Source organism: Helianthus annuus, chromosome 7 (genome assembly GCF_002127325.2).
Source record: "Helianthus annuus cultivar XRQ/B chromosome 7, HanXRQr2.0-SUNRISE, whole genome shotgun sequence".
NCBI classification, from domain to species: domain Eukaryota; kingdom Viridiplantae; phylum Streptophyta; class Magnoliopsida; order Asterales; family Asteraceae; genus Helianthus; species Helianthus annuus.
In genome coordinates, this window is record NC_035439.2 from 147,981,833 (window position 1) to 148,001,685 (window position 19,853).

The 19,853-nt window shown below is 36.4% G+C and overlaps 2 protein-coding genes across 2 annotated transcripts; both read left to right on the forward strand.

The window, feature by feature from the left end:
• Window positions 1-6,214: 6,214 nt before the first annotated feature.
• Window positions 6,215-8,510, forward strand: LOC110867507 (3-ketoacyl-CoA synthase 5). Its single transcript, XM_022116488.2, has 3 exons — window positions 6,215-6,720; window positions 7,407-7,670; window positions 7,852-8,510. The coding sequence occupies exons 1-3, from the start codon at window positions 6,239-6,241 to the stop codon at window positions 8,438-8,440; spliced, it is 1,335 nt and encodes a 444-aa protein (XP_021972180.1). The 5' UTR covers window positions 6,215-6,238; the 3' UTR covers window positions 8,441-8,510.
• Window positions 8,511-17,205: 8,695 nt separating this feature from the next.
• On the forward strand, window positions 17,206-19,396 carry LOC110869253 (receptor-like serine/threonine-protein kinase At4g25390). Its single transcript, XM_022118544.2, has one exon. It carries the CDS (start codon window positions 17,303-17,305, stop codon window positions 19,250-19,252), a length of 1,950 nt encoding a protein of 649 aa, XP_021974236.1. The 5' UTR covers window positions 17,206-17,302; the 3' UTR covers window positions 19,253-19,396.
• Window positions 19,397-19,853: the final 457 nt, after the last annotated feature.

Sequence of the window (19,853 nt, forward strand, 5' to 3'; positions counted from 1 at the left end):
CCAAACCATTTACAACCCAAAAATTGTAGAATAATTAAGCATAAACGTCGAACATAAGCCGAACAGAAGCCAGCGTTGATCGTCCTTGCTGAAATCGTTGTCGTTGACCAGATGATTTTACTACACAAGAAATAGGGACTCTTTTGGGTGATGTTGAAGCATTTCGTCACACTATAAGCAATGATGATAGATTTGCAAACTTGAATGGTATAAGTGATCTTGCTCGTCTTATGGTAGAAACCGGAACACATAGTTCTTGTCATTGGTTTATTGGGTAGTGAAGCTAGCTTTGGTTTTATCGGTTATAACCGCAACCGTTGAAAGATGTTTTTTAAATTGAAGCTTGTCAAGACGGATTTACGCAGTCGAATGAGCCCGGAATATTTGAACAATGCTATGATTTGTGCGGTCGAAAAAAAAACTTGTGATAAAGTAAAAGAGGATGGTGTGATGGAACGATTTCAAGCTATGGAAACAAGAAGAGGATAAATATATTAGGTATTTGTTTTACCTTATTTATTATCGATTTTTATTATGGTATGATTGCACGAAAATTTCTTTTGAGGTATCCCTAAGATAATTGGCTAGCTTTGCCACTGAATTAATGAATCTAGTGTAAAATTGTTTTTTTTTTTAACTCATGCGTAAGAATATCATTTTTATTTTTGTAACTAATTACTTTGATTGCAAGAGGTTTACTGGATGACGATGGTGGTAGTGGTGGTGGTGGTGAAGGTGGTGGCCGATTATAATAATAACAAAAACCACGGGAGCACATAATGCAAGAAGTAAAGAGTGTAACAATCATTTCACACTCAATATAGATGGTAGGTTAAGAGATTGGTCAGAAAACAAACTATAGGGTGTCAAATTGCAAGAAAATACAAGTCTAAGTGTGTAGCACAAAAAGTTTTGATTTAGGGAGGCAAAATGAAAAGTGTCTCAAACCAAATGGGGTAAATTGTAATTAACTTTTATTTTTATTTTGTAAATTATCATTTTGCTCGTTTTCATTTGAAACCAACCAAAACCAAATATGAGCCAATTAGACATGTTTAGTGGTGAAGAATTATAATGCCCTCACCATAGGGCATTATCCGATATGTGTCATCCAGTCATTATGGGGCATTATAGCATAAAGTGATGTAGTGGTGAAGAATTATAATGCCCATACTATTTTTAATGCAAAAAAAAAAAAAAGAGTCAAATGGATGTCAGGTTGAAAAGTGTAGGTGGGCAAAAGTGATTGGAGGACCAAAGTGAAAAGTATGGGTGGGCAAAAAGAAGTCAAATGGATGTCAGACAATGAAAACCAAATTCAGCGTTTTAATGAAAACACCAATATGCAAAATTGTCAAATATAACGCCCAAAAACGCCCGGTGTAGTGGGGGATGGCGTTTTGTGGCGTTTTTTTTTTGAATTTTTTATAAAAAACACGCCCCACTACGGGTGGTCTTAGGAGTAGTATATTCAATAAAAAGAACTCTAAATCTACTTAAAAGTGTAGTAAATATTTATATAAAAATATATATAATTTTGAGTATATTAAAAGGTGAAAGAAAGGTTGAAATGTGGTTTTGAAGATAATGAGTTTTCAGTATACATGGAAAAAGAAGAGAGAAGATGAGAGAAGATTGAAAATAGTTGATGTAACAATGAATAAAATACCATTCTCCTTTACATTTCTACTTTGCAACATGTATGGCCATAGATGTCTTTTTAGGCTTTCTACAAGAATCAAACTTTCTATTTGTTCCTTGTCTATGGTCATATAGACTTCCTACAAGGATCAAACTACCTATTTGTTACTTGTGTATGGTGATATGAAATGTTGTGTGGTTAGTAATAAAAAGAAAAAAAAAAGAAATGGTGAGGTAATGACTATTTTATGTATTGATTAAAAAATTAAAGATACCTACACAACGCTCCTCACACCCACAAAGATCTCCACATGCGATACCCTAAGGTTATGTGTAACTGGATCACTCCCTTGCCATTGTGGCGTTGATCCGACGTTAAACACCACTATGGCAGCCGATTGAAAGGGCATTAAAGGTTCTTAATGTTGCCCCCTAACCCTGCAACAACCATCATAAAGGGGATAGCGGGTGGGCCCCATTCCCTGATGACCAATCACATTTTTTTTAATTTATTAGATTTATATATTATTTTATTGGGGAAGTGGATAGTAAAAACCCTGTGAAACTATTACATACTAAAGGTGAAAGAAAGTAAGTGAGAACTCATAACTATTGATGTATCATGCAATTTATGACATGACGGTTACAAAAAGTAAGCCCATCACACATAATCTAACGCCCCTTCTGTTGCGGTGTTCGGCACCCTTTGGATCAACGTAGCGCGCAAGGCTTGGCGTCCCAACAACACATAGTCTAAAACACTTTGACATGGGTGATTGTGAAAATGTACAAGCTCTTTGATGAAAAGTTCAATTCTTCTAGAAAAGAGGAAGCAACATACGTGTGGGGAATGTAGATACCCAATTACCCAAATCGTTTAAATCTTTCTGAATGCTGCTGCACCGTTTGACTTCACTTCACCCTAACTGCCATAATTGTAAGAAGCTACCAACTGCTTTCATTTACACTCAGTCAATTTAATGCATGCATGCATGCTATCTAGTCTCATTTTTACATTATCTTTTGGCCATAATCTTTTTTTTTTGAACGGCCAACAAAATATTATTATTCAACTAGCAAGATGCTAAGCACCAAATATACAGAACATAGGATAGTCCACCAAATAAACATACACCAACTAGTTACATTATCATATTAAAACTCCGCCATTCATTCCACGACCAATGTGCCGATCCCGAGCGATTCTTTATCCAATGATACGCCATTGATTTTGACTCTTCTACTACCCTCGTAATGCTGGGAGCCATCTGTCCGAAAACGACATCATTCCGCATCCTCCATAGACTCCAGATAACTACCTGAGAAATAGCATTATACACCAACTTCTTTTTCTTGGAACCACAAACCGACATTCCGGCATCCAGGATATCTCTTAGACTAAATGCTAATATAGCCGGTGCTCTAGACCACTGCGAGATAATTGACCAAACCGATTGAGAGAAGTGGCATGACACGAACAGATGATCGCTCGTTTCTTCATAATCTCCACAGAACAAGCATCGGGTATCCATGATGTCAATACCACGAGCAGCCAATGCAACCCGGGTCGGTAACCGCTCCGATAACGCCCTCCATGAAACAATCCCAACCTTCTTCGGGATGAATTTATTCCAGAAGAACAGATATCCCGGGACCGATCTTGATGCCGAGGCTGCAATGGATTTGATACTTGCTACCGAGAAATCCTCCGACTTGTCATACTTCCAGAGCAATGAATCAGGCCCGACCCCGCCATTAAAATCGCACAGAAGCAGCGATAATTCCATCAACTCCTCCTGTTCACCCACCGTTAATGTCTCCCGATTCCAAACCCAAGAAAAGACCACCGAATTATCATCCCATGAAACCCGATCCGAAACACAACATGTTTTTTCCTTTTCGATAGCAAATAATGACTGAAAAACCATATAAAGTGGCTGTACACCAATCCAAATGTCCAGCCAAAATGCTACCCGTGATCCGCAGCCCACCCGCCAACAAATAGAAGTTGGGAGATTAATACCCACTTGACTGAGCTGCTCTTTAATACCAACAATCTGCTTCCAAGGGCCAGCCAAAGACATTTTTGCAGGAATTGGAGCCCATGACCTATTATTATGATGAAAAGCCCATATGATCCTCCTCCACAAACCACCCTTATCCGATTTGAATCTCCACCACCACTTCGATAACATGGCTAAATTAGTGTCCCGGAGGGACCCGAAACCTAGACCACCGTACTCCAAAGGGGCGATCACCTTCTCCCACGCCATCCAACTCATATGAGAGTTTTCCTCCGACCCACCCCAAAAGAAAACCCTTCTCATCCTCTCCAAGATCTCTAGGACTTTAACCGGAGCTTTGTATAAAGAGAAAAAATAAGTTGGCAACGAGTTTAGAACCGACTTCACCAACGTTATTCTCCCCCCATATGAAAGATTTTTTGCTTTCCATATCGATAACCGGTTTTTAAATACCTCAATAACCGGCTTCCAGTTACGAACCAGGTTCATGTTCGCGCCTACCAATAAGCCAAGATGTTTAAAAGGAAACGAGCCCTTTTTACATCCTAAGGTATTAGCCATGTGATTAACCTCTGCCTCCGCCACCCCTATTCCGTAAATGGAACATTTAGCTAGGTTGACTTTCAAACCCGAGACTAAGTGAAAGCACCTCAAAATTCTTCGCAAATTAAGAGCGTTTTCTATAGACCATTTCCCCAAAAACACCACATCGTCAGCATAGATAAGATGTGAAATAGTAGGACCATTTGATGTACACCGCAAACCATCGAAAATTCCACCCGACACGGCTTTTTTCATAATGATTGATAATGCCTCCATGGCTATAACGAACAGGAACGGTGATAATGGGTCACCTTGCCGCAACCCTCGTGTGCACTCAAATTCCATAGTAGGAGATCCGTTTACAAGCACTGATGCCCTAGATGAGACTAGTGTCGCCATAATCCAGCCCCTCCAACGATCCGGAAAGTTCATTTGAGCCATTACTGAATCTAAATATTTCCAGTTGAGAGAGTCATACGCTTTGTTGATATCGATTTTGAACACCATACCCGATTTTTTTACCTTTTTCATCCATGCGATTGTTTCATTAAGAATAAGGGGGCCGTCCGATATATTCCTCCCGGCTAGAAAGGCGGACTGTTCTTCCGATATTAGTTTTCCAACCACTCTTTTAAGCCGATTAACCAGGACCTTAGAAATGGCTTTGTTAACCACTCCAATTAAACTGATAGGACGGAAGTCAGAGGGGGAAATCGGGTCCTTTTTTTTTGGTATTAAGGCAATGAACGAAGACGCACAACACCGACTTATATTTCCATTATGGAAGAACTCCTGGAAAATCTTGGCAAAATCACCTTGAAACAGGTCCCAGTTCTTTTTAATAAATTTAAAATTGAAACCATCCGGGCCCGGGGCCCTATCTCCAACACAACCCCATATGGCTTCTTTAATTTCCGAAATAGAGAATGGCTCGACAAGAGATGACGCTTCAGCCGCCGAGAGTGATGCCATGCCCTGACACGAAATAAGAGGTCTATTCTCCAACGGTTCCACAAACTGATTAGCATAGAACTGAAAGAAAGCTTCTTTAACCGCTACCGGATCTGAATTCCACACCCCATTAATCATGATGCCATTGATACGGTTATTGCTTAAATTAGAATTTATAACATTATGGTAAAAGGCGGTATTCTCATCCCCTTCCAAGGCCCACCTGGAACGGGATTTTTGCTTAGCATCTAGTTGCTTTCTATGATCCGACTCCATGATAAATCCAATGCATTCCGCTCTTTCATTAAGTTCCTCTTCTTGCAGCACCCTCGATTCTGCCAGATCCTCCAAAAATTGAACCCGCTTCTTCTTTTCTAGATACTCTCCATCCAAACTTTCCTTTTCATTTTTAAGCCATGCCTTAATATTATTTTTGATCCACCTCAATTTAACTGTCAAAGCCATATCCGCAGGTCCGTCAAAGACGAAACTACCGCAGACCTGCTGCACAATCGAGTAGTCACTTGGGGCAGTGACAAAACTTGAGATTTCCGACCGCAGGACCTAAAAATTTCTATAAAACCGGGGGTTCGAAAACGTATATACCCAAAAATTTCTATACGAAAACTACATACTCTCCACTACTAAGCGAAAAGTTCAGGGGGTCGGCCGCCCCCTCCCGCCCTACTTAAGCTTTGCCCATGACTTGGGGATGATCCGCCATGTTTGCGCCCACGTCATCAGGTATTGGGAATGAGTCTCAAAGGATGAGCCCGTTTATATATGTATGTATGTGTGTGTGTGTTCGATAAAGAAAGAGAGAGAAACATCTTCCCGTCAGGTGGGCGACGTTGGCGACGGGGCGGGTCCAAGGGGGCGGTGTGGACGGGATAACCGATGATGATATCCGTATCTTTGTGTCAGATAATCAGATAATAACGCCATAACTAGCATTCATACCTCTCACCTTCCTCACCCAATCCCATGCATAACTCTATATAGTTTAACCTTATTTCATTCTTGTCACATGCATCTCTATTTATAATCTAAAAAAAAAAAATCTTATTCACTCCACAAAAATGGAACAAGTTATCAACTTCACTCCCACTTTTCAACTTCAAGAACACATCTTTTTAGCACCACTATTTGCTATTATCTTCTTTATTGTGTTCAAAACATACTTCATGTCTTCTTCTCCACCAATCTATCTTGTTGACTACTCATGTTTTAAGCCACCAAACTTTTGGAGGCTACCCTTTTCGTCATTCCTCGAACACTCGCGCATCGTCCACTCGCTCGATCAACAAAGTGTTGACTTCATGACTAAAGTCTTGGTGTCTTCTGGTCAAAGTCAAAGTACATGCATTCCTCCACCTTTGCATTATATCCCACCAAGATCAACTCATGAAGATGCCATTAAAGAAGCTCAAATAGTTCTCTTCACTGTTTTTGAAGACCTTTTATCCAAAACTCAACTCTCGCCTCGAAATATCGACATCATCATAGTGAACTGCAGTGGCTTTTGTCCTTCTCCGTCACTATCTGCAATCATTGTCAACCGGTAATGTTATCTGAGTTTATCGTCTATCCTAGTTATTAATATTAATATAGTTTGAGTTAACTGCCATTTTCGTTCATATGGTTCGGTGGAAAATGTTACTTTACTCAAAAAAAAAAAATTGCGTCAGTTCCGTTCTCAACATTTTTGAAACATGTCACTTCAGTCCAAAAAGATAACGCCTTGCGCCAGTTGCGTCCTCAACGTTTTTAACGGGCGTTATCTTTTTGGACTGAAGTAGCACGTTTCAAAAATGTTAAGGACAAAACCGACGCAAATATTTTTTTTTGGACTACACATTTTCCACAAAACCACGAAAATGAGACTTAACTCAATAGTTTTATTATCATCTATCTTTAAGTTTGTTTGTTAGTGATTATTTTATCTGCACTATATAAGAATAGTAATTGAGGGTTTATTATCTTTTATTGTTGTTGTTATTATTATTTTTATTGTTGTTGTTATTATGGTTTTATTATTTTAATTGTTGTTGTTATTACTATTACCATTAGTATTTTATTTTTATTGTTGTTATTTATTTATTATAATCGTTATTAGTAGGTTAGTTTTTTTTTTTTTTTTTTTTTTCATTTCAATCTCGCTATATAAAAAATTTGAGTTTTAGTTACTCAATGCACACAAAATTTTATTCATCAATATTGTTTTGTTCTTTTTTTAAATTCATTTAGGTACTCGATGCGAGACAACATAAAGAGCTTCAACATAAGCGGTATGGGGTGTAGCGCGAGTGCCTTAGCGGTTGACATGGCGAAAAACCTTTTGAAAGTTCACAAGAACTCTAACGCGGTCATTCTTAGTACAGAAATTTTATCTAACGGTTGGTATGCAGGAAAAGACCGGTCCATGATGGTCCTCAACTGTCTCTTCCGATCAGGTGGTGCCGCCATCCTAATCACCAACAAGACATCCGCCAAAAGGATTTCCAAATACAGGTTGTTACGATAATAATAACAATAGTTAAATGATAATATTTATTAGATTATATTACTAGTGTGACCCAACGGGCCCACTTTACAATAAATAGAGATAATATGAAACCCTAAATAGCTAAAGTGGCCCGTGGGCTTAAACTAATAATATAGTCTAACAATATTATGCTCCTTTTATACATAGATTACTATATGCTAAAAGAACACAAGGCGCGTTCGATGACATAGCTTATAACTCTGCGATCCGTGAAGAAGATTCCGAAGGCATCATTGGTGTTACTCTTAAAAAAGATGTACTACATGTGGCCCGAGAATTACTTCGATCGAACTTTCAAGTTCTAGGCTCCTCAATACTTCCAATGGAAGAGAAAATCCGATATGGGTTTTCCGTAATTAGAAGGAAGTTTCTCGACAAATCGATAGAACTTTACGTACCAAACTTTAGGAAAGTGATACAACACTACTGCTTGCCAACATCTGGGAAGTCAGTGATAACGGAGATAGGAAAAAAGATGAAGTTAAAAGAGGAGGAAATCGAGGCGGCTTTGATGACATTGCATCGGTTCGGGAACCAGTCATCGTCTTCGTTGTGGTATGAGTTAGCTTACATGGAAGGGAAGGAGATGGTGAAGCAAGGGGAGAGGGTGTTGCAGCTTGGGATGGGGAGTGGGCCCAAATGTACTAGTTTGGTATGGGAGTGTATCAGGCCCATTGTTAATGAGGCTCATAAAGGCCCATGGGCCGACAGTATCCATAACTATCCTGTTAATTAGTGTTAGGGATGAAATATGGCCGAAGTTGCACAAATGGGCACCTAATGAATTATATTCATTGTTTGGTTTTTGTACTTTCGGATGCATGAATTGATGATAGTAAATGCTATCATCCTATATATATATATATATATATATATATATATATATATATATATATATATATAGGGGACCGCTAGAATAGGGAGCCGCTAGAATGAGAACCACCTCGAGTTGTAAGAACCGCGAGAACTACACCCCACGGAGCGCCGTTCGCCATGATTTTTTTTTTTACAAGTAGATGTGTGTATTATAAACACAGCCGTAAAAAATCATGGCGAACGGCGCTCCGTGGGGTGTAGTTTTTTACACCACAAGTTTGGTGTTTTTTAATTTTTTTTCTTTTTTTTTTTCACCAAACTTGTGGTGTAAAAAACTACACCCCACGGAGCGCCGTTCGCCGTGATTTTTTACGGCTGTGTTTATAATATACACATCTACTTGTAAAAAAAAATCATGGCGAACGGCGCTCCGTGGGGTGTAGTTCTCGCGGTTCTTACAACTCGAGGTGGTTCTCATTCTAGCGGCTATATCATTGTATATTAAATTATTAATGATATTTAACTACTTAATCATCATGATGTATGAAAATAATAGAATGATATGACATCCATGTTTTATAGTTTTATACATCAACCACCTTGTTGTATAAGTAGAAATTTTGACCAACTAATGTAATATAGTTTTGTTTCTATATCATGATTCCATCTTTACTATTTTCAACTAGTTAACATCTTGATATATTATTTTAAGAAATAGCTTTAGGTAATCTTTGTTAAAGAGTTGTTTGGGATCTATCATCCATCCAAATTATACAATTTATAATTTATTAAAGCGAGTTAACATATAAACTTAATTGGGTCCAAATTAGCAAGCACCACCTACCGCTACTTGCAAACTTAAATGGTCCAAAGCATGCCTTTTTAGAAAGGTATGCATTTGGTTATGATGAAATTGAATTCTAGCCAATATAAGTCCGAGTTGAAAGGGGTATGTATATATATTTTAAATAATAAACCAGCACTTTATTTACTTTTCTATCATTATTTTTAAGATATTTCGCATTTTAATTTACTTAGTTTTCTATTTATTTATTTGCATATATTTAAAACATCTGAAACAGTTATAAGAACATCTCCAACGAGGTACTTTTGATGTTCGAATCATAGGTGTCATCTAGGTGGAGGAGCGAGGTGGGAGAGGGGGGAGAATATTCGGAATTCCCTTTCAGGACCTAACGATTTGAATTACAACATAAAACGGTCTCTAATGTGGGACCTACAACCTCAAATGACCATGTTGGGTTCTCACACACCATCAATTATAGAATTCACCAACAAGTACCAAAAACTGTCGTACAAGGTTACCTTCACAACTAGGACTAGACAAAGTGACTAACAACATGCCTGCCTTATGTGTCATCAAATGACATATTAACAATACCATGTGTAGCCGTACAAGTTTTATTAATAATAATAGATGCTATATATTGCCAGGCATATATGGTTGAGGATTAGGTTGGTATTTTAAGTGAAAGTTGGAGTCACTTAACAAATGGTTGTGTGGCATGTGGTGATTTATTGTCCAAGTATTGCATACTTTATCGTGTTAATTTAAATAGGTTAGTTGGAAAAACCAACTAACAATTCATGTAAAATGTTCAATTTATACATCTATCACTACATGTCTACATCAAATTCATATAGTATTATTTTTCCAAATAATTTATTTTGGATTTCAATATATATTTATGAGATTCCAATATAAGTTTTTAAGCAAATGTTCCAAATTTTATGTACATTTTAATAAACAACACAACTTATTTTTTTATACCCATACGCACGAACAAACTATATACATGTATGTGTAATGTGTGTTCGTATATACTAACACACACACAATAATGACGTTAGAGAGGGGATGGCTTTGTAGACTGTGCAATTTTTTAGTGTTAGTACTTAGTAGAAGAGTTTTAAAAACTTGGTGTGAAATCCATTGTTGCACTTGTGTACCAAAAATCGACTTGAGTAGTGAGGATTGAGAGGATGATTAAAGACGGTTAACAATCAATAACAATTCATTAGGAGTATAACATTGTTGAATATTATGACACAATTCTGATTCTAAAGTTGGGCATGGCATTTTGGGGGAAATTCTTCATAAAGTATAAGTGTTAATAAAACAACATCATTGTTACTATCATTACGCAAACGCAATGTCCTTGTAACAACTCATAACAAAATTTCGAGGGTAATTTTCTCACGATGTCCTAAACCTTCATGTGGATATCAATGTTACGACCTAGCTCCGAGGTGGCGAGGTATAAAGGCCCCTCGACCTTTCTAGTGGTTTCGAAGCATAAACCATGATACTTGTTTTAGTATAGGTATAAGTATAAGTATAACAAGTTTTGTAGTATAAAATAAGCACGAGTCATTTGTTTTGAACAGTATGAGTTCATATTCTTAACCAATTACATAATTATACACAAAAGAATAGTATACTTGATCTATTATATATTCTAGACAACCTTAATAGATTTTCTAGTTTTGTTATGTGTGTTTATTTATTCCAAGTACAATCCTATTTAATGTTATGGTTATGTTAAAATTTTATAATGTGAAGACTTTGTTAGTTCCACTTTGACTTTAGTCCACTAAAATTACATGAATTGCAAAATCTTGCTAGTTGTGTATTTCAAATTGATACCATATATAATTCGAGTCAAATATAATATGTTTACATGACGGTATAAATTCGAGTCAAATGTAATATGTTTACAGGACGGTATAAATTTAAGTTACTTTACGTTTCAATGCCGTCACAACGCGGTACCATCCTTTAACTTAAAAATACACTATTTCCTTACATTTCAACGTAATTTATAAGGAAATAAGTCGAGTCAAATATAAAACGTTTTCGTGATTATATTTATGTATTTTTTCAGTTGGTCTACGTTTTAACGTAAATTTTGTTCGAAAACGAGTTGAGTCAAATATAATACATTTTTAGTAGACACTATAAATTCATATTATTTTACGTTTCGACGTCATCACAACTGGCGGGTGAAAATTACTAGTTGGGACAATATGTGATCTTGAAGAAGTAGGCGATGATGTTGGTCATGTGTTCATGGAGTCAAGGGTAGGCCCCACACGTTGTTTAACTTGTGGTGAGAAAAATAACATATGGGTGGACCGTGGACCCCTGGTTCGAGCAAACGTCCAAGCCAGGCTATAGGTGGCACAGTCAACGGAGCCAAAATTGGTCCGCTTTGTCCCTTTTTGCTAAACAAGTTTGAATGAGCTAACACGTGTATATTGAAACGGACTTGGATGCCATCGACTATAAGATTTTCAATTTATGAAATATAAACCAACGATCTTAAGATATTACATGGATGATTTCATATAGAGCACATTATTAACCAAGGTTATTTGATAAGTGTTCAACGCTAGGGATGGCAAACGTACTCAAACTCAATCAATAAACACGAAGTATTTAGAACTTGTAATAAGACGAGTATTCAGGTATGCACCGGATATGAGATTAGCGTTACAAATATTCACGGTATGGCATGAGGTGATACCTTGTCTGATTACCTGAAACACCCATACGTATTTACGGTTTACCCGAACCATACACTTAAACATTTCTCTTATTTTTTTCCTTTGTTCTTTAGTATTAGAATAATCTTACTTGTTCACAAACTTTTAGTTTTATATTTCTAATTTCATTGTAGTAAAAGTATACAAAAGTTCAAATGGTAAAAATGTATATTGAAATCCTAACCGGTAACTTCTAACAAAGTAATAAGTATGAGACTAAGATTACCGATACATATTCTATTGTCATCCCTATTTGAGAGGTTGGCTAATGGACTACCAAGTCACTAAGCTTGGTAGTGCTAACCAAAGGGATGAATAGTGGTTAATCAGCACTTTTATAGGTGGTTTGTGTTATCAAATACATACCATCGATTAGAATAGACAAGTCTGAAAATAAGATGGCGGGTCAGAATGGGCTAAAACTAATAAAAAAACATTTATAGTTAATATGTTCGATTATCATTCAACATGCTTTTATTGCTATCAACATGATGTTGATTAATGATTTGAATCCTTATATCTAAGATGGTCCATCAACTATGAAAAATAAGCATGACATATACTATGATTTCAAAACTGTTCGACTTAGAATAGGCAGATCAAAATTTGTAGAAGACTCGCGCCTCTTTGCAATTCGACGTCGATTTTTAACATAGTGGATAAGAAGGGTCCCAGCCGTGACTCGTGCCTTTTCGGCTCTTCGCCGTTCGTCTTAAATTATTTCTTAATGTATATTTATGATCATTTCATAGTATACGTTTGATGTATGAACTGCTAGTAAACTTTTATTCACTGAAGACACTACAACATATGCAAAGTAACTATAATTATAATATTTCACTATAAAGGCTATTTTAAGTTGGTCGTATTAATCATACATGTATCAATTTTCATATGTAGACATAAACTCAATACTTAATAGCTATTTCAAAATGATGTATCATGGCTATTGTTCATTCAATATATTTAACTATAGTTTGACATTTTATCAAATGTTTATTTATTTGATAGATTACATCGGCAGGAATAAAAGACATCATATGCTCTAATATTTAAAAGCTTTATCATATTTTATGGTCAGTAAAATATTAGAAATGGTTCTAATATCATAATTTAAATACTTAATTTCATAATTTATCATCATTCATTTTACTGTTTTGCATAAAAGTTACACTTGGTTTCATGATTGTGACAAATCGAAGCATAAAATCATCTCGGTTTCATTTTAAAATTTGGACCCACTTTTTACCAATTAAAATTGATTGGGGCATCATTGTTACTTTTTTCTTCTTCTGTGTCAACATTGTTCATGGGAAAGGCTGGACATAAAAAAGTTTAATAATATACATAGATTTTAGAGTTAAAAGCTAAAGCATTATATTCTCTTCGATCCACCTTTTTCTTTTATATGTAGTCAGAAATAAATTAAATTTAACAAAAACATTCTTATATATATATATATATATATAGGTAGAGGATCCTGTAAAAAGTGCTCAAAGTGTGAGAAGTGTAAGAAGTGTATTATAACACTATATATAATACTATATAACACCATATAAACACCGTATAACAATATGTAACAACATATAATACCATATAACACTATGTTACACTATATATCATTATATAACAAATATAACACTATACATCTATCATAGACAGGCTATCAGACAACCTATAGTGTTATATTTGTTATATAATGATATATAGTGTTACATAGTGTTATATGGTATTATATGGTGTTGCATATTGTTATACGGTGTTTATATGGTGTTATATAGTACTATATATAGTGTTATAATACACTTCTTACACTTCTCACACTTTAGGCCCTTTTTACACTATCCTTACCCTATATATATATATATATATATATTTTATTCACCTATTCAACAAAATATTAGTGATTATTCAGTAATTTTACAATCTAATAATTACTACTGCACCCCCCAATCTAATAATTGAATTTAGGCTATTATATTAGGTGAAAACAATTAATTTATGAAAGTGTAGGTCTCACACCACACCTACTGCACCCGTTGTAAAGTTATTAATCACATTCAATTTCAACTTAATTATAATAATTACTAGGTTATTTCCCGTGTGACACACGGGTGTAACAAATAAAACTTTATAAACTTTAAAGCTATAAGTAATTGAGTTTACACATAAATTCAATAACTGAGATACATAAAATTTATTAAAATTAAGGCACGGACTCAATAAGAATATAAATATATTAAGATAATATACAAAGAATTCATAAATTTATAAATATTGTTTTACTGGTAAATGGTGTTGCCCCGTGTTCTATTTTATAGATCACACGTAACAGATTTCGAAAAATTTGATGATGATATCTTGTTAGAATTTGTTGTTTTAGGTATCATATATTAGATCTATGACAATCCAATAACAACTTTTTAAATTTAGGCATTTCGATAACGTTGGTATAAGCATTGTCAGAGGTATAAACCGCAAGAAATAACTTCTTCTTTTGAAAAATAGTCATAATAACTATTTATTTAGGCGGGAAAAGACAATTGAGATCGCCCCATAAACCGTCATGTGTCTCAAATTGATTTATTTTATTATATATATATATATATATATATATATATATATATATAGAGTAAGGTTAACATACAAAAAGCCTTATCATACATCACGTAGGAGACAATGGTAACCGTTGGATCAGGGGTATAATCACGCATGGGACCACATAATCACGCATGGGACCACATAATCACGCATGGGACTATAATCACGCACGTTCTATGATAATAACGCATGTTATATTTTTTGTCATGTATGTTAATGTAGGTTAAGCCCTGAAGTACATTATACTTTCTCTATATATATATATAGATAGATAGATAGATATGTAACTTATTAATATTAATAGAAAATATTATAAATTCTTTCATCACATCTTTTTTTTGAACAACAATTCTTTCATCACATATACATCCGAAAAAAGTTTCCAAGTCTTCTAACTATTGAAATAAATAAAAATAATATGATATTATCGATAAACTTTAATTTCTAATTGAACATGAATATTAAGTCTTCTAAATGTTGAATAAATGGGTAAATTCAAAATAATCAACTTTTAATAATACATATTTTTAAATTTAATATAATCAATAATTTAAGTATTATATAATAATGATTAGATTTGATTTGATATTATCTGTTGAGGATTGATGATTAACATTTATCCTCAAAATTGTAAATTATTTAATTTAATAAGAAAACAAAAATATAGATAGTCTCAATGAATGACAAGTGTCCCATAAATGGTTTCTTTTATTATAGAAGTATAGATTATATAACAAGAAAAGGACGTGGTCTGTGTGAATTTTATTTACAATTAAGTCGCCCGTTGTTTATAAAAGCCACTTTATTGTATTATTTAAAACCTATGATAATATATTTACCCCATAATGCATTGTACATTTTATTTTAAACTTAAATATATGCATTAATGTTAATCACTTTATAATATTTTTTAAACGGCTAATTTCTTTAATCCTGTTGTATGTGGGAAATCACTTTATAATTCGATTGACAATCTTTTATGAAATAAAATCATTGTATATAATAAGTTAGTTATAATACTTTAACTTTACGAAATATAATCGGCAAAAAGTCAAACTTAAATATTCTATATTAATTGAAGAGTAAAATAGTTTCAGGAAGAGTACGTTACACTGGTCAATAGCAGGTGGTATCATTGAACAAGTAAAACCACTAAATTAATCGCAAATAGTGATAGATACATTGGGTCATTTATTTATACAAATTCAGGTTTAGGATTTGAATACTTCAACAACTAATCATAGATTAAGATATAAACATTGCAATAAAATATGAGATTTTAACCTTTTTCAAAACAATTTTATACACCCACTAATTCTACTCTATTTGTCTACCATATACTATAACACCCAACTTCTAGACGATAGATTCATTTTCTACACATGTTGATGTTGTCATGTTGGTACCATTGTGCTACAAGTCATTTGGTAATGAGATTTTAATTTAAAAATAATTTGAGACTAAACCCGAGATCTTTTAAATCAAATAAGCGAAGCTCGAGTTTACGTAAACTCAAATCATATATTAGTAGCATTTACAATCCATATCAACATGTTTTGACCAAAAAAAATCTGAGTCAAACCGCTAACTACAGTAACAAACCAAATCGATTGATTGGATGAGTCGATTATTTTGATGATTTGATGGTTTTAACCGACTTTTTAATCATTTTAATATTCATTACCTGTTTTTATAAAAAAAATATAAAGTTAATAAAAACAGGTAATTAGGCCACACGGGGCGGTTCCCGTGATGATATTTATAACGGGTGGAAAAACCAAATTTCCCACCCCGCCTCTTTGCTATAACGCGTTATAGTAGCACGGATCGGATTTTCGTTATTTTTTATCACGGCGTTATTCTTTTGGTTTGTGATGGTAGTTGGTTGGGGGGAAATTGTTGGGTGTGGTGGTGAGTGATGACCACCCCCCACTAAAAAAGGTTGTGAGTGATGAAAAATGGTTGATGACATGGCGGAACTTTATTGGTGCTTGTGAGTGATAGAATTCTATCACTAGTGACCACCCCCTCCCCTTAGAACTGCAAACGAACCGAATGAACACAAACAAGACCTTGTTCGTATTCGTTTGTTAAGAAATATAATGTGTTCACGAACGGTTCATGAACAGTTAAAGAACGGGATTTTATGTTCGTATTCATTTGTTAAGAAAATGAACTTGTTCGTGTTCGTTTGTTTATTTTAGTCAACGGACAAAAACGAATGTTGATTGGACACACAAACTAATATTCATAAACACAAATGGAAACAAACAAACACAAACAAACGTAATAAACATAATATACAATACACTAACATTTATTTATCGGAATTTTAAACCATTTAAATAAAATAAAATAACTAAAAACACTAATAAACTATCCAACACAAACAAACACGTTATCAAATGTTCACAAAAATAAACGAACTAACACGGCTTCTATTCATGTTGTTTCTTTTAAATAATCGAAATTTTTTTTATATATACAAGGTTTTGTCATTTGGCACTCACAAAGTACAAAAAAATTAAAGTCAAAACACACACAGATTTGCTCTGTTGTTTACCAGTCATAAATCTGGTCTCTTCAATATTTTCACTCTCATCAATCAATCATCATGTCTTCTACACATTTTGCATCTCCCTCACCACAACCACCACCACCGCCACCCTACCACCACCACCTCCACCTCATTCCACCAATAACCGTCGCTTTCTCCTTCCTCCTAGCCCTAACCTTCTGCTTCCGCAAGTGCACCACTCGCAAACGCACCGTCCCCTCCTCCAAACCACCTCACAACCTCCCCTACTCCGCCCTACGCGCCGCCACCGCCTCCTTCTCCGCCTCCAACCGCCTCGGCCAAGGCGGCTTCGGCTCCGTCTACCGCGGAACCCTAACTAACAACCAAAACGTCGCCGTTAAGGTCATGGACGCCGGTTCTCTCCAAGGCGAACGTGAGTTCCAAAACGAGATCTTATTCGCCGGAAAAATCGAATCGGAATACATCGTCACAGTCATCGGATTCTCTTCCGATCGGAAACGACGCCGTATGGTGCTGGTGTACGAGCTTATGGTGAACGGAAGCTTACAGGATTGTTTGCTTGTGAAAAAGTGTGTGGAGTTAAAAGAGTGGAAACGACGGCGTTTAATAGCGATTGATATTGCTAAAGGTATTGAATATCTTCATCATTATTGTGATCCGGTTATTATTCATGGTGATATTAAGCCTAGTAACATACTGTTGGATTGCGATTTCAATGCTAAGATTGGGGATTTAGGTTTAGCTAGGTTAAAATCAGAAGATGAGTGTCGAATTGATGTGAATTGTAAGGTTGTTGAGGATAATGGATCTGTGTTTGAGGAGACTGAAAGTGTGGTTACAACTACTACTGTGTGTGAGGAGTTTAGTGTCGGTGGTGCGGATAATCGGTCACCGGAGAGTTGTTTTACCGTTCCGGTAGCTGAAACCTCGCCCGAGACGGTTACGCAGTCACCGAGGATATGCGGAGGAGCGGATTTGAGTCCGTCTGAACGGAATGTTGATGCGATGAGCGTGGAGAGTGAGCGGAGGAGGAAGAAGAGTGTTTCGGGGAAGGATTGGTGGTGGAAACAGGATAACGGGATGTCGGAGTCTGGGCGGGTGAAGGATTATGTGATGGAGTGGATCGGGAGCGAGATTAAGAAGGAGAGGCCGAAGACGGAGTGGATTGCGACAGGGGCATCGTCTAGTGCGGGGCAGACGGGGAAATCAGAGAAGAAGAAGAATCGGAAGCGGTTGGATTGGTGGATTACGTTGGACGAGGAGAAGAATGAGAAGAATGTGAAGAAACCGAAGAGAAGACCGGCGAGGGAATGGTGGAAGGAGGAGTATTGTGACGAACTCGCTCGAAAGAAAAAGAAGAACCAGAAGAAGATGAAAGAATCGGGTACATGTAGTACTAACGACGATGAGTGGTGGCCGAAAGACGATGAGTTGTATACGGGTAGAAAGAAGAAAAGAAGCCGAAGCAGGGGTAGTAAAGGTAGTGTAGACTGGTGGTTAGACGGGTTTAGCGGTGAGCTTTGGCGTACACGACACAATAGTCACGACTCCGTTAGCGGTGATATCCCCAAAAGCGGCGGTATCAGCAGTACACCAAGCATGAGGGGAACAGTGTGTTACGTCGCCCCGGAGTATTCATGCGGCGGTGATCTTTCCGAAAAATGTGACGTTTACAGCTTCGGCGTTCTACTATTAGTTCTCATCGCTGGAAGGCGGCCGCTTCAAGTGACCGGATCACCCATGTCCGAATTTCAACGCGCTAATCTTCTATCGTGGGCCCGACATCTTGCTCGTGCAGGGAAGCTTCTAGATCTTGTGGATCAGTCTGTTCAAAATCTGGATCGAGAACAAGCTCTAGTATGTATTGTAGTAGCGCTTCTTTGCTTGCAGAAGTCACCTGCGCTTCGACCTTCTATGAAAGAAGTAGTGGCGATGCTTTCGGGTGAACTCGAGCCACCACCGTTGCCAGTGGAATATTCGCCGTCTCCCCCTTCTCGGTTCAAGTCCCATAGGAAAGCTCGATGAGGATGTTGATGTGTTTAAAGTCGGTTTTTACAAACTGTTGTATACAAATGTAGTTAACAAATTGGTTGGGGGAGCATTTTTTTTAGATTTTTAGTGTAAACAATAAGATTTACATGTTCAAAGTGACTTTCTTTTGTTTTGATACAAGTGTTGAGTACTAGTTGTATAAAACTAGTCTTATTTATAAGACTAAAGGGTATGGGGGCCGGCTTAGGCCCGGCCTGGCCCGGCGCCGGTCCCCCACACCGCCCCCCTCAGGCTCGGCTAGTCCCAACCGTCTCTCACTCGACGTTCACGACGGGCCTCTCTCCTCACACACAGCTATACATACATATATATGTATATAAAGGGGTTCATCCCCCACCCCCCTAGGTCCATCCCCTTCAAGCCCCTCCTACGTGGCGGTGACGTGGCGGCCCATCCCCTTGGGGATGAGGCTCTCCCTACCCTCCAATCTAACAGAATGTATGCTTAACAATATTAAATACTTGAAAATGTATCTATTAGGTATCAACTTCATCAATACCTTTTAAAGCTCTATTTTGAGTAAATGCCATTTATGTCCGTGAGGTTTGGCCAGTTTTGGGATTTTCATCCAAAG